This window comes from Blennius ocellaris (genome assembly GCF_963422515.1).
Source record: "Blennius ocellaris genome assembly, chromosome: 24".
In the NCBI taxonomy this organism is placed as follows: Eukaryota; Metazoa; Chordata; class Actinopteri; order Blenniiformes; family Blenniidae; genus Blennius; species Blennius ocellaris.
Window position 1 is genome coordinate 7826358 of NC_137673.1, and position 23242 is coordinate 7849599.

The window sequence follows — 23242 nt, forward strand, 5'->3', positions numbered from 1 at the left end:
ATCAGTACAAGTACTAACCTTTAACTACTTGCTGATACCGAGTACCGGTACGAGTACTAATCTTTAACTACTTGCCAATGATGAGTATCAGTACAAGTACTAACCTTTAACAAATGGCCAACACTGAGTACCGATACCAGTACTAACCTTTAGTTAAATGCTGATATTGAGTATCTGCAACTAGCTAAAGGCTAATACTCGTATTCATCTTGAGCTCCACACCGATACCATGTACGAAGACAAGTACTAGCCTCGCCACTACTTGCTGATCGGTCAGACTTGCAGAATTTACAGCCAACCGTCTTACTTTTTGGTCTTTCTGCTGAATACCACAGATCCTTCCAAACCGCGGGCGTCTTCTCGTCCCCTCGTCCACCTGCCGTTGACGTCGTTGGCGTCACGTGGTACTCGGCGTGGAGCTCCAGATCAACACGAGTATTAGCCATCGTGGATCTGTTGCGAGTACCGGCGCCGGCGGGCTCCACTGAGCTTGACTGGATGTGAGGCTTCTTCAACTTTGAACCCTTTTGCGCGGGACACATTGCATCTGCGCGGCGAGTGGATTGGCTGCGATACCGACGATTGGCTGCGTCGGTATTGCCCGTGCATTTCCATATGGTCGAGCAATTTGTGTCACCCCCCCCCCCCCCCCCCCCCCCACCCACCAGCCTGAGCTGGCTTCGGTTGACACGCTCGCACCACACTTTTATCTCCCTCGCTCATTGCTTTGATATGTTGTGATTGTGTGTTGTGTGTGTGTGTGTGTGTGTGTGTGTGTGTGTGTGTGTGTGTGTGTGTGTGTGTGTGTGTGTGTGTGTGTGTGTGTGTGTGTGTGTGTGTGTGTGTGTGTGTGTGTGTGTGTGCCGAGGTGGGAGGGGCTGCCGGTGGTGGTGGTGTGTGTGTGTGTGTGGGGGGGGGCGTGGTGGGGGTGGGGGTGTAGCAGAGAAAAGCGTTCTGCAGTGAGAATGTGCCCCCACTGAAGCGTAGAGAGACTGCAGCAAGAGTGAACGAGCCTGTGCACCACCTGCAGTCAACTGTGCGCGCGTGTGCGTGCGTGAGAGATAGAGAGAGAGAGCGAGAGAGAGAGGGCGAGCGAGAGAGAGAGAGGGAAATAATCACCCAAGACACAATGATTCAACACCCTTCCCTCATCCTCCATCCTTTTTTTCCTCCTCCCTCTTGCGCTTCCGTCGACCCAATTCTCCACAATCATCACCGTCTCTCCTCTTTCTCGCAACTTGCTGCTCTCCTTTTTTTTTTTCTTCCCTCCTTCTCCTCCATCCTCCTGCCTCACATCCATACATCCATCCATTTTTAACCCCCACCCCCCCACACACACACATTCACTCCTGCAGCCACTACTTGATGCGCACTTTCCAAATACGCTCAATCTAATTCCCATCCTTCTTTCTTTCTATTTTTTTTTTTCTCCCGGTCTGCTCCCAGTAACCCCCCCACACACACACACACACACACACTCTTTGGCTCCCCTCCTCCCGCTCTGACTAAGTGCTGCAGCATCGGTGCATGTGTGTGTGTGTGTGTGTGTGTATGTGTGTGAGAAAGAGAGAGAGAGAGAGAGCGATGGACAAGTGTGCGTAAGCGGGAGTGTGTGAGTACGAAGCGCCGGGGATCCTGAGGCTGGAGGGGGAGCCGTGCGACGAGAGGAAGTGGGGGGGGGGTTCTCTTCTGCGTGTGGATGTATGAAGCCCGGACGCCGTTTTCTTCTTCTTCTTCTTCTTTTTTTTTTAACAACCTCTCTCGCAGAGACATGTGCAAGCGGGTGACGGTGTCGTCGATCGGCGGCGGGTCTCTCGGCGTTACGCAGCCGACGGAGCTCGTCACCCTCTGAGGACTGACTCATCCGGACCCGGATGGATGGGAAGACAGGGAGGCAGGTTCTAGGCTCTGGGTCCCTCTAGACCATCTCGGGGTCCAGTCCATTTGTGGGACGCCAGCAGCAGCAGCACCCCCCCCCCCCTCCCCCTCCACCCCTCCACCACCTCCACCCCTAGTTCCCAGCCGCAAATTGGAATTGCAGACACGGAGCCAGACAGGTACCCCTCAAAAAAAGAAAAATCTCTCTAACCTCGACTCACTTGAAGGTTTTGTTTTTTTCTGGGTCTCCTGCCTCTGCGTTTTCGCTTGACATTGTTCTGTTTCGGTGGGTGTGTGTGTGTGTGTGTGTGTTGTTGGGGGGGGGGGGGTTGCAGGATCCTATACCGGAGATAAGAGGCTGGCAGACAAGACGTGACAGACGCAGGCATGGCTCGCCTCAACTGGTGCCTGGCTGCTGTCATCAGCTGGGGCAAGTTTCTCTTCGCCTGCTTCTTCCCTCTGCGGGGGGCCAAACGAGACAAGGTAAGACCTCATGGAGAAAGGGGGTGGGTTTGGGGGGATGGGTTTTGGGTAGGGGGGGGGGGGGGCTTAGACGACCAGTTCTGCGCATGGTGCCTGACATGTCTCACTCCAACCTCTGGAGGAGAGTCTCTTCCCACAGCATCTGTATCTCAGATTATCATTCTGCGTGCGGTATCCGGGCAGGCCTCGGGTTGTCGCCGCGCCGCCGCCGCCGCTCAACCGCGACGCGCACACTTCGCCGAAAAGCGCCCACCGAACGACGTCGAGTCGGTCGCGGACCACTCGTTTGGGTCGTCCCTCTCTGGGTTTTAGTCAAGGTCAGCGTTTCGTCTCCAAGTGGTCTCCAGGAAGCCGCTCTGGGTAGGGATTGGTTTGGGAGGTCCAGATTTTGGACTTGCCCCCCCCCCCCCCCCCCCCCCCCCCCCCGAGGAACCAGGCACCTGGAGCTCAATCATGCATTTTTGCTCCTGGAACATAGGGTCACCTTGCTATTTCACAGCTGCAGAATTGTAATGCACCATTTATTGTTGGGGGGGTGGGGGGGGGGGGTTGCGTATTCCAGAGAAAGAGCTCTTGATTGTCCCCATTCATCCCTTCCCGTTGCACGCCATGGTGCGTTTCTTTTCTTTTTTCTTTTTTTTTTTGGGGGGGGGGGGGGGGGGGGGACTCTTTCATCCCTGCGACATATTCCAACATGGCACACGTGCAAAAGGCCAAACGGAGTTCAGTGAATGGTATCAGCCCCAACGCACACTCGGTTCCTTTGTCTTGCTTTATTGGAGCCGGCCTCGACGTGCCGAGACCGACGATCCCCGGCGTTTCTGCCGTTTTCCCTTCCGCTCGCAATCAATCATGTGGAACAACTCCGGTGTGTCGAAACGCCACTATTTTCTCCTACGCACTGCACACACAGGAGTACGCCAGAGAGAGTGCCCGAGGTGACGCTCTGACGAATAGTGACGGGTGGGATCTTTCTCATTGTTTTTTTTTTTTCTCATTTTTGAAATAGCAGTCATCCTAAAAGCTAGAAACAGTGACCTCGTCCTCAGCAGTTTTTTTTTTTTGTTTGTTTTTTTTGTGTGTCAAGACCTTTTAGGACTTCCACATGGCCTCAAGTCCGGCAGAACCTCGCGTATATCTATTTTTTTTTGCAATGCCGTAACTCCATCAACCGTGAAATGGTCCCATAGCGGCGGTGCCAGAAAGTCCAGTGATGGTGTATTTTGTTTTGGGGTTTTTGTTTTTTTTTTGCTCGTGGTGACGCCGTAGTGTGCAGTGCTGCAGCCGCCCGTCTCTTCGAGCCCCCAACACCAGCAGCAAACCCCCCCCCCCCCCCCCTCCCCTCCTTCCACCCAACACACCCCCACCCGCCCCATTGCCGCAGCTCCTTATCTCAACACCCGTGCTCAATTCCAGCACACTACCCCCTCACCCCCACCCCCCTACCCCTGTCGCACTCTCTGGTACGTGTGTGTAAATGTGCGTGGGGCTTGTTAGAGCCGGTGCAGGGACACACTCTGACTATATATCCCGTACAAAGACTCCTCCGTCCCCTTATGTCTCTCAGGTTTTAACTCACCTTCTTTGAAGCCGTGGCCTCTTTTGCTTGACGACTTTAATACGATCCGATTGGTGATGAATAGCACCTTTTTTCTTTTTCTTTCTGTTTGGTGTGTCCTCAGTTTCTGGATAAGTAATCTATGGATTTGGGGTTGGAGTGGAGAATCCTGACCCCTACCCAAACCAGGGTTTGAATCCCTTCCTGAACCAGGGTTTGAATCTCTACCTGAAGCAGGGATTGAATCCCCACCACCAATCCGAACGAGGGTTTGAATCCCTACCCAAACCAGGGTTTGAATCACCACCACCAATCCGAACGAGGGTTTGAATCCCTACCCAAACCAGGGTTTGAATCCCTACCTGAACCAGGGTTTGGATCTCTACCTGAACCAGGGTTTAAATCTTTACCCAAACCAGGGTTTGAATCCCTACCTGAACCAGGGTTTGGATCTCTACCTGAACCAGGGTTTGAATCCCTACCCAAACTAGGGTTTAAATCCCTACCAGAACCAGGATTTGAATCCCTACCTGAACCAGGATTTGAATCCTTACCTGAACCAGGGTTTGAATCCCCACCACCGATCCGAACCAGGGTTTGAATCCCCACCACCGATCCGAACCAGGGTTTGAATCCTTACCTGAACCAGGGTTTGAATCTTTACCTGAACCAGGGTTTGAATCCCTACCCACCATCCCTCTATCCATCTATCCTATAGTTCTCTCTCCTTCTATGGCCCAAGTCCGCCTGGAACACCAGAAAATCTGCACCTCTGACTCTGGTTCTGCAGGTTTCCTCCTTTTAAAAGGGAATTCTTCCTTTCCACAGTCTCCTCTGCTTGCTCATGTGGAATCGTTGGGGTTCTCTCTGTAAGAGTACCTAGAAATGACTGTGCTGTATTTGGCGCAAAACAAATAAAACTCAATTGATTCGGACCCGGCTCGCATGATGACAGAGCTCAAAACTTTGTCACACCTCGACTGGTTTTTCCAATATTTTATCAATGAAATGTGGTTGTTTTCAGGCTGAGTCATACACATTTGCCGGAGCGGTTTGCACTGTCTCACAAATTTTGACTTTTGCCTTCATCAGAGGCAAAAGTCAAAATTCCATGAGGGTATTCTGTCTCCTTCATCAACGCTGACACGTCCTGTCAATGTTCCATATCTGTGAACCACCAGTTTTCAAAAGGAAGCATTCAGGCATCTGTCCTGCGTATTCGTTTTCCTTCTTTCTTTCTTTCTTTTTTTTTTCTTCCCCCCCTCATCGGCTGCTGCCACTTGCTCGCGCTCATCACGCGGGGGCCTCGGCTGGGAGGTGAAAGTGGAGAGGTAAAGATCTCCGCGTCTTCCCCTCTTGAGGACCCGGCTGCGAGGTGTTCAGTTTCCATGGCAACGCGGTTAACGCGAGACCCCCGCACGGTCGGGCCGCGTTTCTACGGGAGGCGGTGGCCGGGGAGAAACCGCTGGGCTGCGGTTGTGGATGTATGGCGGATTTGTCGGGGGAGGGGGGGGGGGGAGGGGTGGGGGGTGTTGCTCCGACGACAAGGAGGGTGTAACACTCTCCTTTCCTTTGGAACTCCACCTCTACATGTTTCCCCTCATCTGTATTTCCTTGGTATTCATTTAACGGATGCGACACACACACACACACACACACACACCCTTCTAGGTGGTAAATTCCCATCAGGCACTGCTCCAGACAGCCAAAGGAGAAACCCGTCGACGTGAAAGGTTCCATAGATTGCCGGCCCACCGCCACTGCCCAAACTAAACTTGAGAACACGCGGCCGGGACGAACCGCCCCGAATGGTCTCGCTGCACCCGGCGTGACGGATGCCTTGTTATTTTAGCATTAAAGCTTTAATGTGATGGATTCGAGGGGCAGAAGTTGGCGCGGAAGACGTACGACGGGATCCTGCTAATGCCCATTACTCTCACGTCGAACAGGCAGCTTTGCTGGTTCGGTTATGTCTGCCGGCTTTTAGGGAACTCTGGCATGTGTTGCGTCGGGAATAAGGGAATTTAAAAAATAAATAAAAAAAACCTGAGCTCACCGTGCAAAAATGTTGCTCTGAGAAAATGCAGCTCCATCCGAAAAAAAAGAAATCAATGCAGGTAGTGAAATAGCGTTTAAATGGCTTCGGGCTGGAATAACGTTAACTGCACGCTGGACGACATCCGTTTTTGCTGTCATTTTTATTTTGTTTCACAGATTTTCAAAACTGGTCAAATCGAGGCGAGAAATTTAGAAATGAAGTTAAACTGTAGAAATAGCCACAAACACACACACACACAAAAAAACCCCAGCTAAAACTACTTAAATAATAGGAGAAGTAAAATTTTTTGGTTTAAATTGATTCAAATTGCGAGGAAAGAAACCCAAAAAAGGGGTAAAGTAACGGGAAAAGAATAGTCATAGAGCGAAAACTGCGGTTAGAAATCGTGAACTAGCTAAAGCAGCTATGATTTAAAAAAAAAAATTATCACAAAACAATTGTCATCAAATATATCTTATATAGTTGCACGTTTCTGTCCCTTTACGTTTTGCAGCTCCTTTGATCATCGAGGTTGCAGAGCTTTGATCTTAGTGGCCGGTCAGTGGCCACTAGAGGCCGCTAGTAGCCCAGTTGAGACTCGCGTGTTCCTGCACCAAAAGAAACGCATCCAAAAGCAGAATCCGGCAGGCGGACGGTCCGTTAATAAAACACAGAGAGGCGGATTATGTGTCAGGTGGAGCCTATGGATTGAGGTAACTGTTACAGCGGAGGTGATGGAGAGCAGCGGGGATCAATAGAGGGTGTTTTCTCAAAATGAATTGGCTCTTAGCCCTTTATGGATCTGACTGTGGAGTGATGTAATGTGACCGCGCCGCTGATATAATGCCGATCCCCAGGCTGCGGCGTTGTGTACACATGCTGCACATGCGATCCGGCGCGCGAGGGGGTGGGGGGTGGCAACGCGCAAAAGCGGCGACCGACGGTGTTGGCGACGTTTTTCTGAAAAGATGTGACCGTGACACCCCCACCCAACCCCCACCCCCGTTTCATGACGACTTCAGTTCTCCAGATTCCGATCTTCCTTCCAGCGCAGCGTCTCAGATCTTCCCCCGACAGAACGAAGCAAAAAAAAAAAAAAAAAGATGAGAGAGCAATTGTTGCCGGCGTTTAGTTGCTTTTATCAACACTTAGGCGACGTGTCACCGCCGTGTGCGCGCCCGCTAATCCGTGTCGACTCGCAGGTACGTTTCGGAGGGGAAGAAGGGATGTGGGGAAAAGAGGGACGCTGATGAAAAATTGAAGTGACATTAGCACAGACATGAGCGAGCATGCTTTGCTATGAAGGGGGGGGGGGGGGGGGAGGTGAGGGAGCTGGAAGGGGTGGAGGGTTGGTCAACGAGGATCATTTGAGGAGAGTTTTGGGGGGAAAAAAAGGGTGGGGGCTTTAAGGAATAGAGTTACCACACTTGAAGAGAGAGAGAGAGAGAGAGAGAGCAGGAGAAGGCGGGAGCTGAGTAAGACCATCAAGAGAGCGAGAGAGAGAGAGAGAGGAGGAGAACCAGAGCGGCGTTCCCCATTCGCCGCAAACCTCCCCCCGTGCACCTCGCCGCCTCTGGCATGGGCGCGCGTCGCCGAGCCGCCGGGAGTCTCTGGGAATACCGTGGATTTGTGCCGTGATGCCCTCGGTGTCGCTGTCGATCCCCTCGGCTCTGGCGGGGCGGGCGAGGACCTGGGTCTGCCTCTCCTGCATGTTCTGGGTAAGGGACTCCTCCCCGGGAGGGACGGCGGCCGCCGGCGCCCGCGAACGCGCCGATTTCCAGTGAAGACGCAACACTGTCGTGGCGTTCCCGGGTCCGCTCACGCAACTCGGAGACGCCGAGGACGCCAACCTTACCAATTGCAGGAAACGCTCGGGCGCCGACTCCTCATTGGCGACGGAGGACAATTTTGTCGTCCGTCCTCGCGAATGTCCTTGTGCCGTTTGTAGCGTCTGGTGACAGAAGCGAGCAACAGCGCCCCCTCGTGGCCTGGCGCGCCAGCGACGTCGTTTTCGGGAACCTGCGAAACTTTTCCAAAACAACGCGTCTTCACTTTAAAACGTTTACGCGGAGTTAGCGAGTATTGGACGACGTTCATACCGCAGGTCTTTGGTGCTCAATTTTGATTTACGGAATTAGCGGCGACATCGCCAGGTTTTTTTTTTTCTCTAAAGCGACAGTTTTACGTCGCGAGAACGTGCGTCGTCACTATCGAATTCAGGCAGCGTAAGATATTTGGGGGGTGATCGAAATTACTGTGGGATTGTTTTGTTTACACGTCGTGGGTTTTGTTGGAAAAAGAGACTATAGCGGTGAATGCTAACGTCAAATGCTATCAGATGCTAACAAGTGATTCACAAGTTTTCCCCTCTCTCCAAGACTTCTCCTTGTTTTTGGCGGGATTTTGGCGTCGTTTCGTTCTTGCGCAATCGCGTCGCCTCGCGTTGTCGTCGGCCGCCATTCAGTTTGCGTTTTATTCGATTGGTTTTCTCGCGGCGTGGCTAGCCGCCAGCTTGGATCGGATTTTGCGACGCGAGACGACGCGACGGGTTCTTGTTCTTCACACTCGCTGTCAAATCCGACTGAAAGGTGAGAGAATCCCAAAGCGTAATGTCGATAAAGGTCACGTTGGTTCTTCTCATCTATTGGACGGAGAAATCGCCGTCGAGGCTCCGGCGGCGGCGGCGGCGCTGTTCTTGCGTCGGAGGGCCGCCGCGGCCTCGGCACTCGAGCTATTTCTGGGCTTTTCTCCTGTATAATTTAATCCGCTGCTGCTCACTTCTCCTTCTGAACGGAGTGTTGTCAGGAACCGGGGGCTTTCCGCTGAGAAAACAAGAACGACACGCCGGGGGGGGGGGGGGGTCGACGACAACGACGACTTCGGATAGTCCCGAAGTGTCACGTATTACCGATTCCCTTTAATGCTTTGTCACGCCATCTTTTTATTTTTATTTTACTTGTTTATTTTTTTCTGTTTTTGTTTTTGGTGGTAAAATGTAAACACAGCGTGCAAAGTGTTAAACGAAGCATCTGCCCTACTTTTTCTGGAGCTTGCAGTGGAGGAAAGAAGCCATTTACATGCAAGGAGGGGGGGGGGGGCAGTGGGATGGGGTAGAAAGCTCCCACGCACTGCATATGTAAAAAGCCCAGTCGTCCAGATGCTCCGAATACGACATTATCGACCGATTCAACAACAACAACAACAACAAAAATGGAGAAACACGGACGGACGTTGTGGAAGCGATTGACGTGCGAGGTTCTAAGAAAGCTCCTCAAATACACGCCGTTAATAATTTATCGCCACAAGAGAGCGAGAATATTAGATTTGACGTGCTGACGGGGGGGGGGCGGGGGGGTGAGAAAAGGCAATGCTCGTTCTTTTACAAATACTGCTGGGCCCATTATGGCGAGATGCTAAGCCGGCTCCGCTACCGATAACAGCCGCTATTTGACGTACGGTTTTGGAATTTTTCCTGCCTGTGTTTACATGAAGTGCAGATCCACCGAGTTACAGCCTTTTTTTTTTTTTTTTTAATCAGTATACAGGATTGAATGAGTTGAAAGTCCTCTATGTTATGTTTTTAAGATACAAATCACACACACAAGCAAAATTAATATGATTTTTTTTTAAAAAGGGAATTAAACACAGTTCAGCATAATTTAATTTTGAGCGGTAAAATCGCGCCTTATTAACCGTTCAATTTAACCTTTCACGTTTCGCACAGTATACGTCATTAAAATGTTGATATTTTTCCCACAAAAAGCAACGAATTCCAAACAAAAAATGTCTCTAATCTCAACATAAAGCCAAATTTAATGGCGGAAAGTGCAGTGGGGAAAAAAACCCCAAACTGCTGCATCATGGGTGTTTTTACAAACGGCCGCGGCGTTGACGCTAGCTTGTTAGCAACGAGGCAGCTAAGCTTTCGTTGCCGTTTTCCTGTCGTGGTCGTTTTTTTCCGCAAAATCTCAAGGAATTTTGCTTAAATTTCCGTTTCGATGGAGACAGAAGTGGCGCGTTTTACACTCGCGACACTTTTCCAGCGATATCCTAATTGTCAGTGTTGTGTCACTTTTTTGTATTCTGCACCATTATAATTGGCGTAATTTCGAGATCGTTGTCATTTTCCGTCATAATCGTTTCTGTTTTTTTTTTTTTTTAATGAAGACTTTTCCACGTCGCCTTGCGCGTCGGGGACGACTTGGTCGCGTATCCGCAGCTGGAATACTGTAATCCGAGACGTACGGCAGATCCGTCATGTCTTCAGTTGTTTAACAAGAGTACCCCCCCCCCCCCCTTCCTTGACTGGACAGAATCCCCCCCGAGACCTCTGAAAATCAATCCGGCTTTGATTGGACCGTTACTGTCCGCCACGCCTCCGAGTCACCTCCGTGTGTGTGTGTGTGTGTGTGTGTGTGTGTGTGTGTGTGTGTGTGTGTGTGTGTGTGTGTGTGTGTGTGTGTGTGTGTGTGTGTGTGTGTGTGTGTGTGTGTGTGTGTGTGTGTCAGGAATGCAACATTCCCTTGTGGTATTAAAAGAGTGTATCTGCTAGCTCTCGCTAAGTGATTAGCCCGGCGTTGAGCGAGGAGATTCTTGAGTAATGAACGTGTCTTGGGGATCCAAATCCCCCGTCCCCCCCCGCCCCCCCGCCAACCCCCCCGTCCCCCGAGCGTCGCGGCAACTTCTTTTATCTTCACGCCCCAGGAGGGATGGCGTCGGGTCGTTAGGGCGGAATTACAAGGTCATTTAAAAGAGAGAGATGAGAAATGTATTCATGCTAGGTATTTCAATCAGAATGAATGGAGGGGGGTGGGGGGGTCAAGTAGTCTCCTGTGGCCTCATCAGCTGCTGTTGTTTTGAGAGGTCGCGACCTTTGCCCAAACTCCGACGTCCAGTTAGCCGTCGGAGAGAGGAGTGCATGTTTTCGCCACCTCCGGAAGGGACCCCCGCCCCCCCCCCGGGTCCAACTGTCGTTTCTCTTCTGTTTGCGTGTGGCGCCGTATCGTCAGTACCTCGCCCGTCCTCCGGGACCGCGGCTGTCACTCCGGCTGAACGACGCTCAGCGTATCCTTGACTCGGGTGATTTATATCCGATGTGAGCGGGCGCCTCCCGCCAGGCCGCGAGCCGTTGACCTAGCTTCAGAGCTTCAGAGCGCTCCCCCAGGGCACCCCCCCCCCCCCCCCCCCCAACCATGTTACCACTTCTTTAAAGGACTAATACAAGTACCAGTCTTTAGCTGCTTACTGATATCGGCAGGATACGAGTACTAATGCTTGACTGTTTATCGATACTGAGTACCAATACCAGTACTAACCTTTAGCTATTTACCGATACCGAGTCCCGATACAAGTACTAACCTTTAGCTATTTACCGATACTGAGGACCAATACCAGTACTAACCTTTAGCTGTTTACCGATACTGAGGACCGATTCAAGTACTAACCTTTAGCTACTTGCCAATACCGAGGACCTATGTGAGTACTATCCTTTAGCTATTTACCGATACCGAGTCCCGATACGAGTACTAACCTTTAGCTATTTACCAATACCGAGTACCAATAGAGTACTAACCTCTACCTACTTGCCGATACCGAGTACCGATACGACTAGTAACCTTCAGCTACATATCAATACCAAGTTCCGATAAGACTACTAACGTTTAGCTACTTGCCAATAACAAGTACCGATACAAGTACATAATACACCCCATGAAGCTCAATTTATACTCATTGCTGGTGTGTGGGTCCTGAAACTCTTTAGCATGTAGCATGTAGCATGTAGCAGCGCAGTGGAAACCCAAACTGCTCAAATCCACATTTCACAGCTGCACATCTCTTCCTGCACTCTTTTCTTTTCTTTTTTTTTTAAATTAGCCAACACCTTCATTAGCAGCTGACTAATGATCATAAGCAGTTCAGACTTCACGATCGCGGCTCATCGATCTCCTGCCATTGATCTGCAAACAGCGGCCGTCTTCACAGAACAAAACGCGTTTCACCGTCTGGCGCCCGGCCAAGACCATCAGCCTTCATTCAGTAAATAAAAAACATATCTACGCCAATCCCATGATGGGAGCCGCGAGATGTCGGATCCCGTGTTTGTTTGCAGTTACGATGATTATTAGCACTTACGCTGATGCCGCTATAATCACAGTGAATTAGCCCTCTGGGGTGTCGTAACCACGGTAACGACACCGCGGCGTTATTCTCCCTTGGACAGTAAAAACAGTTATTATGAAAGAAACACGATCCCGGCGGAGGAATCGTACGATCTTTGCTATTAGGAAGCGTTTGATACGCCATCGGCGTGCGAGAGGAGAGAGGGCGGCAGCCAATGAGAGCAGAGTTTACAGCGAGGGGTCGAAGAGTGCGATTGGCAGGAAAATTTTTTGTAAAGTCATCATGATGGTGAGGCGTCGTTTCCACGTTTTCAAGTGAAAATGCATTCAGGGTGTCCGTGTACACAACTATGTTGGTCACAGCCACTGAACATGTTTGCTAAACTGCTCCCAAGGTGGAACTTTTTGAAAGCGCTCCGCCTCCGTCTCCTTGGAAACGAGGCACTAATGTCATTTTTTGGAACACGCTTCGGCTCCGTCTTTGTGGAAATGAAGAAAACGCAACTTTTGAAAAGCTGCTTCACACCGTCGCCGTGCAAATGGGGATCAGGGCAACTTTTTGAAAATTCTCTGACTCGATCTCATTGAGAACAGGAACATGTTTTTTGGGGGGAATATGCTTCGACGCCGGTTTATGCAAATGGTGGGTTGGGGGGGGGGGCAATGCAATTTTATGAAAACGCTCTTACTCAGTCTCCATGGAAACATGAGAAAATGGAACTTTTCAAAATCACTCCGACTCCATCAAAACAGGAGAAAATTTTAACGAGAGAACATTCAACGTTTTAAAAATGCTTTGGCTTGAAAAAACTCCAATCAGAGCAACTCCATCACCGGTAAACGTGATCAGTTTTTGGAAACAGGAGAAAGTTTTCTGAAAATACTCCATTGAAACGAGGGGAAATGTAACTTTTTGAAAACGCTTTGGCTCTGTCTTTGTGGAAACAGAGAAGTCGCGTTTTTTTTTTTTTTTTTTTACGGAAAGCGTTCCGATGCCATCGTTTTGTAAACGGGGGAACGTGCAACTTCACGAAAATGCTCTGACTCCGCCTCCAATGGAAATGCGAGAAAACTGAACTTTTGTGATGTTGCTCCAAATCCATCCCCTCCTCCTCCCAACTTTTTGAAAATGCGTGGACTCCGTAATGGATGGAAATGCAAGTTTTGAAAAGGGTCTAAAGCCATCTCCACGGAAACGGTGTAAAAGGTAACATTTTTGCAAACTCCTGCAACGAATTGGATTCTTTAAATCTGCTGCATACAGGCCAGATTTTATTATTGGGTTTTTTTTTGTTTTGTTTTATTTTTATTTTTTTACAAATATTGGTTCTGCTGTGTTTTTTGTTTTTTTCTCCAGCGCTCCGGGTTTCCCCTGACAAAGGCGCCCATTGTTCCCCGACCGAATTTCAATTCGTTGGGGAAGATTGGAAGCAGGTGTGGGCCGCGCCGTTTCCTCCTCGGTGGGGGGAAACGCTTTATTTTGGCGGAATTTTTTTTTCATGTTTTGCGGGCGACTCGTTTGCTCCATTTGTTCCTGATTTGTCACAATAAAGGACTTTTTCCTCGATGATCATATAGACAAAAAAAAACCACTACTTGGGTTGTTGCTTATCGTCAAATCAACAATTAATGGTCATGATGATGATGATGACATCATTATGGACGACTCACACAGAGAGAGGCTTTCCCCCGAGCTGTAAGTGGAAACACGTGTGTGTGTGTGTGTGTGTGTGTGTGTGTGTGTGTGTGTGTGTGTGTGTGTGTGTGTGTGTGAGAGAAACGGCTCAATCCCAGATGCTGAAGCTCAAGAGGCACCTGGCGACTAAAACAGGAGGTCCATAATGGAAACACTTACTTCATTTATTTATTTTACACATTTTTGTGTCTCTTTGTGTACTTTTGAAGTTAAACTTACTAAACAGAATGGGTGGGTGGGGGGGGGGGGGGGGGGGGGGGGTTAATGTGGTAATCCTGGAAAAAGAGGCAAAATAACTGCACTTTTAAAATAATCCAGATTAAGCATATTTATTGATTTATTATCAAAGTTATGAGAATCACAGCAGTTTCAAAAAAATACATGCGCAAACAGAATAATTTTTAGAATAAATCTATTTCCGTATGTAACTTAAAAACATAAAGAAACTTCCTGATTTCCTAATAATTATTGTTTTTTAATTTAAATTCTGCATTGAGAATCAAATAAAAGATAAATATGTTTTCTGAATGCGAGAAAACTGATACTCATGAGAAAGATGATGAAAATAAACGATCATATTATTGTAGTAATTCTGGAAAAGGCTTCCAAAAACTGTTATTTTTACAACCTAAAATACCGGATTAAGCATCGACAATTGATTTATTGCGCAAGTTGTGAAAACCACAACAGTTTATATAAATTTAAAGTGAAGAAATTTTGTTTTTTCGAATTATTCTGCTTCAGTAGTTCAACTTAAAACTCCAAAAATGTCGTTTTACTCATAAATTATAAACTGTGGTAATCAGATTATCACAGTAATCCTGACAAAAAAACCTGTAATTTCGTGACATAATATTCCCAGATTTATCGTCTTTATTGATTTATTGTATTAGTTGTTAAAACTGCAGCAGATTAAATAAATTTAGGGGTGGAAATAATATTTTTTTGAATTAATCTACTTTGGTATTTCATCTTAAAAGTAAAAAAAAAACAACTCAGATTTACTAATGAATGTTTATTTTCATAAAAATTTTGCCTGACTCTGAAGGACAGAACGGTGCCTTTGAGAGAGTCTCTCTCCTCCTCCTCCTCCTCCTCCTCCTCCTCCTCCTCTTCCTCCCCCCTTCATCTAAGTGGGTCGCGGTGCAGCTTTTCATTAGCTAAGTGCAACTGGGGGAGAAGAGCCTTGATTTACTGGCTCTTCTTGTCTATACGCCTGCACACGCTGATGGAAACACCTCCTCCTCTTCCTCCTCCTCTTCCTCCTCCTCCTCTTCCCCTTTTCCATCTTCTCTCCCGGGAGAATCTCGACACGACAGAGGACAGGCCTTTGGTAAAATGTTGCTTCTTTTCTTTCAAACATTCATGAGAAAAGAAAAAAAATCCACTACAATCCTGGATTTCATCCGCGCATAGAAAAAAGAAAAAAACAGCTGATTTAATTAGATTTTTTTTGTATATTAAAAAAACAACCATATTTTTGTCAAGTTTGTTAAAAAAAAAGACATTTTCCTAGAAAATAAACTGACTGCGATGAAAAAAAAAAAGTGAGCAGCAGTAAATATACTCACGTGCAAATTTTTGAAAGTGAAAAACAGCAGTTTTGATGGCCAGACGTTAAAACTTGTGCAACATTATCACACACTTGTGAATATTTCTGCAATAGTTTTGCACAGATGTGGAGTTATTAGGTTTTTTTATGTACATTTCCAAGTTAACAAAACGGCAGTTTTGATGATGTGAAGTGAATATATGTGCAAAATTGTCCAAAAAAAATCTGCGCATGCGTGCCATTGTCTGTTTAAAAATAGCTGATTTAAAGCCCCGTCGTGCACTTTTAGGATACAGTACATGTGCAGCATGATCAGATATGGAGTTCCTACATTTTTTTCTGCATATTTCCAAGTTAAAAACAAAAAAACCTGACCATTTTATTGAGGTGCTGTAAAATTTGCGCAGATTGTCATGTAAGTGTGAATATTTCTTCCTTATTTTTGCAAATTTTGCACACAAGGTTTAAAAATATGCTCACATGCATGATCCGAAGTTGAGTTTTTATGTTTTTCTGCATATTTTAGAGTGGAAAAACATCACTTTTGGTCTGATGTTAAACATTTGTGCAGAATTTTCCTGCATTGGGGCTTTTTTTTCTCCTGTGCAAATTCTGCAAATGCATCTTTATTTTGAGCCGCCGTGCTTCTTGAGTCCCGGCTGCTGCTTGGCAGAAATCCAAGAGCACATTTGCACTTGTGTTGTCTCGATATGTCTCTCTCTTTTTTTCTTCTTCTTTCCCTCCCCTCCTCATCCATCACTGTTCAACAGGACATGTTGACCCTCGTTGCCGTGGCAGCCAGGTAACCATGACACCTGGCGGTGACACAGCTGGCCGCGTGTGATTGGTTGAGCACCGGGTCATCTTTAGCAGAGTGGCTTTAAATCAGCTATTTAAAAAAAAAACAAAAAAAAACACATGCATGTGATCAGATGTGCAAATTGTGCTGAATCTGCAAAAAAAAAAAAAGATTTCACCAATGCCTGACAAATTGAGACCATTCAAAATAAGTTTATTTACTTGGAAATATGCGGAAAAAATGAAGTAACTACACACCTGATGATGAAAATGAACGTCATGAATCTAACAAATGACTTTTTTTTACGCAACAATGCAAGATTGCAAAAATTTTTGACGAAAGAATTACACATTTCATGTTTTAAAAAAAAAAACACTTTTTTTTAACTTCATTACTTTTCAAGCTGATGAGAAGAAATTTGGACAAATCACATTTTTAAAACTTTTTTTCATTTTTTTTCCTATTTTTTTCCCTTTATTAATTTAAAATGTTTCCCTTATCTTTTTGTCACCTCTCGGTTTTGTTCTTTCACTCGCAAAGCAAAACAAAACTAAAATAAAAAAACACATGCATGTGATCAGATGTGCAAATTATGCTGAATCTGCGATAAAAAAATAAATAAATTCACCAATGCATGACATAAATTGAGACCATTAAAAATGGCAGTTTATTTACTTGAAAAAATACACAACAAAGCAAGATTGCAAAAAATTTTGATGAAAAAATTACTAATTTCATGTTGTTTTATTAATATATAATTACTTTTCAAGCTGATGAGAAACAATTTGGACAAATCCAATTTCTTAAACTTTTTGAATTTTTTCCTCTTTTTTTCCCCCTTTTTTAATAAAAAAATGTTCCCTCATCTTTTTGTCACCTCTCGGGTTTTGTTCTTTCACTCGCAAAGCAGAAAAAAACCAAACGCGCCTCCGGGGATGTAAACGATTTACTTCCCGCTGGATGGATGGGTTTACATCTCCACCCCCCCCCCCCCCCCCCCCCCCCCGGCTGCACTGCGAGGTCTTCCACTTGACGGAGGAGTAATGAAGTAATACTTTGTGTAATATCCCGGCGCAGCCAAGGTCAGAGCAGGACGCCGCTCCTCCTCCTGCTTCAGAGCAAAGTGTGTCACGCTGTGACAAAAGCCATTAAGATGTGGGGAGATAGAGCGCCGGGAAAAACGCTGAAACGCTGAGAAACACTTTTGGAAGAAGCGTTGAGACAAATTGATTGCGGCACAGAAAGAAGAAGAAGAAGAAGAAGAAGAAGACGCTACACAGAGAATCGGAGCTCGTGCCTCGTCAATATTTAGTCTTAAAAGCTGCAACATTACGCTGGAATAGTTGAATTTTTTTTTAAAGTGGAATGAAGTTTGTTGTCTCTCCTGTTCTTTAATGCTTCACATCAGAAACAGGCTCTTTGTGGAGATAGTAGAGTTACAAGTCTTGTTTTTATCAATGAAACTTTGCAATGAAACTCACATTGCTTGATATTGCTCATGGGAGAATTGCTCATGGTAAAGTTGCACATGGTAAAATTGCTCATAGTAAAGTTGCACTTGATGGGCATGGTAAAGTTGCCTATGTTGCACATGGTAAAGTTGCACATGATAAAATTGCTCATGCTAAAGTTGCACATGTTGGACATGGCAAAGTTGCACATGATGGAATTGCTCATGGCAAAGTTGCACATGTTGGACATGGCAAAGTTGCACATGATAGAATTGCTCATGGTAAAGTTGCACATGTTGGACGTGGTAAAGTTGGACATCATAACGTTGCTCATGGCAAAGTTGCAGGTGGTAAAGTTGCACATGATAAGTTGCACTTGATGGACATGGTAAAGTTGGCTATGTTGCACATGGTAAAGTTGCACATGATAAAATTGCTCATAGTAAAGTTGCACTTGCTGGACATGGTAAAGTTGCCTATGTTGCACATGGTAAAGTTGCACATGATAAACTTGCTCATGGTGAAGTTGCACATGTTGGACGTGGTAAAGTTGGACATCATAACATTGCTCATGCCAAAGTTGCAGGTGGTAAAGTTGCACATGGTAAAGTTGCACATGGTAAAATTGCTCATAGTAGAGTTGCACATGTTGGACATGGCAAAGTTGCATATGATAGAATTGCTCATGGTAAAGTTGGACATCGTAAGATTGCTCATGGCGAAGTTGCAGGTGGTAATGTTGCACATGGTAAAGTTGCACATAGTAAAGTTGCACATGTTGCACATAGCAAAGTTGCACGTGATAAAATTGCTCATGGCAAAGTTGCACATGTTGCACATGGCAAAGTTGCACATGGTAAAATTGCTCATGGTAAAATTTCTCATGGTAGAGTTGCACATGATCAAATTTCTCATGGCAAAGTTGCAGGTCGTATCGCTGAACATGGTAAAGATGCACATGGAAAAAGTTGCAAAGTTGCAAATGGTAAAATTACTCATAGTAAAGTTGCACATGGTGAAGTTGAATATGATGAAATTGCTCATGGCAAAGTTGCACATGTTGTACGTGTAAAGTTGCACATGTTAAAATCTCTCATGGTAGAGTTGCACATGTTGCACATAGCAAAGTTGCACATGATAAAATTGCTCATGGCAAAGTTGCACATGTTGCATATGGTAAAGTTGCACATGATCAAATTTCTCATGGCAAAGTTGCAGGTGGTGTCGCTGAACATGGTAAAGATGCACATGGAAAAAGTTGCAAAGTTGCACATGCTAAAAGTGCACATGGTGAAGTTGCACATGATAAAATTGCTCATGGCAAAAGTTGCACATGTTGGACGTGGCGACGTTGCACATGGTAAAGTTGCACAATCCCCCCCATAAATCCGTGACGCTCATTTGCAATGTTGCTTTGGGAGCTCGTTTCGATCGCGGCGCTCTCGCCATCTACGAACACGTCTGTTTCCAATAAAAGACGCGGCGGCGACCGCAGCTGCACAAACACACACACACACACACACACACACACACACACACACAGAGGAAAACGACGTCACTGTTTTGACTCGTCCATCCACCAGGGCGTTTTCCCCTCCGGACAATAGCCACGCCGGCACGCGGGATCCCTGACTAAACGAAACTTGTGTCTGGTTTCCCCGCAGCCCGACGAGCTGGAGGGCGTGCACACGCACACCTTCAAGCTGAAGCCCTTCAAGAAGGCCAAGAGCTGTGACATCTGCAAACAGGCCATCACCAAGGAGGGCCTCATCTGCAAAGGTAAACAACAACAACAACAACAACCTGGGATGATGTCACAAACCACGAAAAACAACAAGCATGAGAAGCCGTTGTGGTTGTTTTTCAAATGCTTTTGTTCATTTGGACATATTTTAGCCTCTTTAGCTGTTTAAAGCCGCGCTGCGCTTCCTCATGGTGGGCGCAGTTTTAGATATGCGAGAGGTTTTGTCTTTGTCTTCTTTTTTTTCTCCCCCTTTTTTCTTTCATTTCCCCTTCTAGATTTGCATTCCTTCTCATCTTCTCCTCTCCCCGTTATTCTTTTCTTCAACTCTATTGACATTTTACGGCAATGAACGCAAAAGAAAAGGTGCAAATGCGCCATTTTTGAAAACGCTCCTGCTCCATCTCCACGGAAACTGGAGAAAAATGCAACTTTTCGAAAATGCAAACGGGAGAAAAAGCTCCGACTCCGTCTCCATAGAAACGGAAGCAAACGCGACTATTCAAAAATGCTCTGACTTTGTCTCCATGGAAACCGGAGGAAATGCTTCGACTCCGTCTCCATGGAAACGGGAGAAAGCGCAACATTTAAAAAATGCTTAGTCTCCGTCTCCATAGAAACAGAAGCAAACGCAACTATTCAAAAATGCTCTGACTTTGTCTCCATGGAAATGGGAGAAAGCGCAACTTTTCGAAATGCTTAGACTCTTGTCTCCATGGAAATGGGAGAAAATGCACATTTTCGAAAACGCACATTTTCGAAAACGCATTGACTCCATCCGCGTGGATACGGGGGGAAACATTTTTACAAAATGTTCCCTGTCCATCTTGACAGAAGCAGCGTAACTTTTGTGAAAGTCTGCTGCACAAACACCAAAAAAAAAAAGCGTTTTCCCTCGAAACATCGCCACGTGAACGAGGCCATCAGTTTCTCAGCACTCTGTGCTCAAAGTTGCTTCTCCGTGATCCCCGACGCCCGCCGGTCATTGACCTTTGACCTCTAGCGTCAGCGGAGGCGTCTCCACTGCTCCCCGGGTCTTTTCCCCCTCCGCTTTGATGCGAAGAAAAAAAACACATCGAATCATAGATAACGAAGCAAAGAAATCTTTTTTTCTTTTTCCCAGCTTTACTTCCTCTCCCCTTTAAGCCCCCCTTTTTTTTTTTTTTTTTTTTTTTGGTCGTCACATGCTCCCTCTTCTAAATTTAGCAGTTTTATTGTCACTCCAAGAGAAGTCCCGGGGAAATTAACATTAGCAGACTTCCAGGCAGCCTCTCCGGTTCCTTTATGTCTTTCTTTTTTTTTTTTCTTTTTGATTCATTTATTTATTTATTTTCCTTTCACCCCCCCCCCCCCCCCCCCTCCCCCTCCTCTCGGCTCGCACGGGGGCTTTGGCTGAGAATCGGGTGTTAAAATTAGCATGGCTGCTGCTGCTGCATTAGCCTAGATAAGAGAGGGATGAAGAGGAGGGGGAGGAGGAGGGGGAGGAGGAGGGGTAGAGCGAGGCAGAAGCGGGAGAGAACGTGGGGGTATGGAGGGGATTTTGGAGAAGAAAAGGACCCTCATTCCTCCTCAATATTAAAGTATCGTCTTCTATAGAATATTTTAGAATCTAAAATAATTCTCTATATATTTTTGTGGTTTAATCATAAATGAATTGCTGTTTTTTTTATCGTTTTTTTTACTTATTGAACGACGTGTGGTGTTTATATATTTGATTTTGCACATTTAATCCCCCATAAATCTACGCTTTAGTCGGATTTCGACATTTAAAGTGTGTTTTCTGCTTTAACTGCCTCTTGTACGGCGATAATCCACACCTTTATTCCATTTTGAGGAGAAATTCCTTCACATTTACGCCCATGATTGAAACAGAGCCACGCGTTCGATCTACATCTCAAAAATAATGTCATTTTTGCTTCACCCTTTGTTGCTTAATCTGAATAAAAAGCTTAGAATGCAGGTGTTTTGAACTCCATGGTTCTCTTTCGTCAATCCACCAGGGGGCAGCACTACAGCATGCAAACACTCGGAGCTGACCTTGTTTCTGTCTCCTTTTCAGCACATTCAGCAGTAAAAACCATGAATTCCCTTCATTTATGCAACGAAGTCTACCCTTATAAGAGGAAATCAGCCGGTAAACTAATAATTCTGTGCTTGTTTGTTTTGTTTCCCAGCTTGCCGGTTGTCCTGTCATAAGAAATGTGAAGTCAAGGTAAGACATTTTGCATTTTTCTTGTTTTTCTTAATTAACTTCCAAGCAGGGGGAAAAAAATGCATAATTGACATTCAACAACAAAAAAATCACATTCACAAGATGATTTGTGGTTAAAAAAAATAATAATAATAAAAAAGGAAAAGCGAGTAGGAAAGGAGCTATTCTTAGTGGTTTTAAGTTTGTCTGTTTTCCAAAATATTGTGTGTTTCCAAAACATCCTGGGAAATTTCACCAAATACCTCCAAAACCAAAGCCAGGCCATTAGTGGTGGCCCCCTTTTTTTTTTTTTCTTTCTGTGGGAGGAAATAATCAGGGAAAAGCGCTGAGTCATTGATTTCTTTCTTTCTTTTTTATTTACAAAACGTGACAATTTACATCATTCACTTTTGTAAAAGGGGAATCCCCAGACGTGCAATGCTTATGGCCAGGCCATTAGTGGTGACCATTTCTTTTTTCTTTTTTTCTTTTTTTTGTGGGGAGAAATAATCAGGGAAAAGCGCCGAGTCATTGATTCTGGTGGTCCGGTTTGGATGTGGCCGGAAATCCGCATGAAAACAAGACTTCTTACTGGCGGGACTTTCCAAATAAGCTCATGCACTAATGTGTTTATCATTTCAAGCTGCCACAGCTTCTCTTTTAACGTGGCTTTTATTGCTGGAATGCCTTAATGGTGCTTTTATGGTATGTTAATAGAGGTTACGGTGGCACGTCAAGCACATTTAAGTGTCTGCATCGTGACTTCACGAAGTGATTTGGAGTCATGTGAAAGCAGCAGATGGAGAAAAGTCATGTGACACGGCTAACAAATACACAGCTGAGACGCATCACAGCTAAAATCCTCTTTAAAGGTCTGACACATAGAACAGATTATCATCCACATAGACTCGTATCCACTGGACAGTTTAAAGTCACCATCAGGCTTATTTTAAGGATTTTAGGAGGTAGAACTTGCAAACTCTTCTCAAAAAGTCTCAGATGTCTTTTGTAGCTTTAATCACAAAGTGTTTGAGCACTTAAAATTGTATTTACTGCTATTTTAAACTCCAGAAATACAAAATTATGACTGAAGAATTACTAAAAATGTTTCTGCGTCACGAAATAATCAAATAATTTTTGAGCCATTTGAATGCAACGGATGAATAAAAGTCATGAAATATGATTAACCAAGTCGAAATAAATTCCTCTAATCACAAAATCAAGTCAAAAGGAATTTTAAAAAAAACCCACAAATAAATGCAGTTTAAAGATCTTCACTATTATAAAGGGGAAAAACGTGGATTAAATTGTAATAACACCAGTTAAATAGGGTTCAAATGCAAATATATCAAATATGTAACATTACAAAAAAGATGAAAATTATATGTAGAATAGAAAAATCTAAAATGATGTTGAGGGAAATGTTAAAAGGGAAGAGAAATTGTAAAATAAAAATATTTTAAGTTGCTTTATAGAAAAAAGATGGCGTCTGGCGAATATCAAGTAATTGAAAAAAAATCTACTTTTTCAATGAACTTAGATTATTTAATTAAGGGTAATAGGAATTAGGTCAGTGGAGTTTATCGCAGCTAAAATCAGCATTATAAGGTAGAAGACACTGTCATCTGCATATACTCGTATCAACTACAGCCAATTTAAAGTCGCCACCAAGCTCATTTTAGGATTTTAGGCGGCAGAACTTGCAAACTCTTTGCATAAAGTCTCGGAAATCTTTC

At 45.5% G+C, this 23242-nt stretch overlaps 1 protein-coding gene across 1 annotated transcript in view; it reads left to right on the forward strand.

Moving 5' to 3' along the window:
• Window positions 1-2265: 2265 nt before the first annotated feature.
• The window catches only part of LOC308147844 (tensin-1-like), a gene marked incomplete at both ends in the record, with an annotated part of 24908 nt that continues 3931 nt past the window's right edge, over window positions 2266-23242 (forward strand). The window contains 3 exons of the mRNA XM_080520179.1: window positions 2266-2361; window positions 19239-19353; window positions 21490-21527. Of these exons, the coding sequence (XP_080376305.1) occupies window positions 2266-2361; window positions 19239-19353; window positions 21490-21527 (249 nt within the window). The remainder of the gene's footprint in view (window positions 2362-19238; window positions 19354-21489; window positions 21528-23242) is intronic.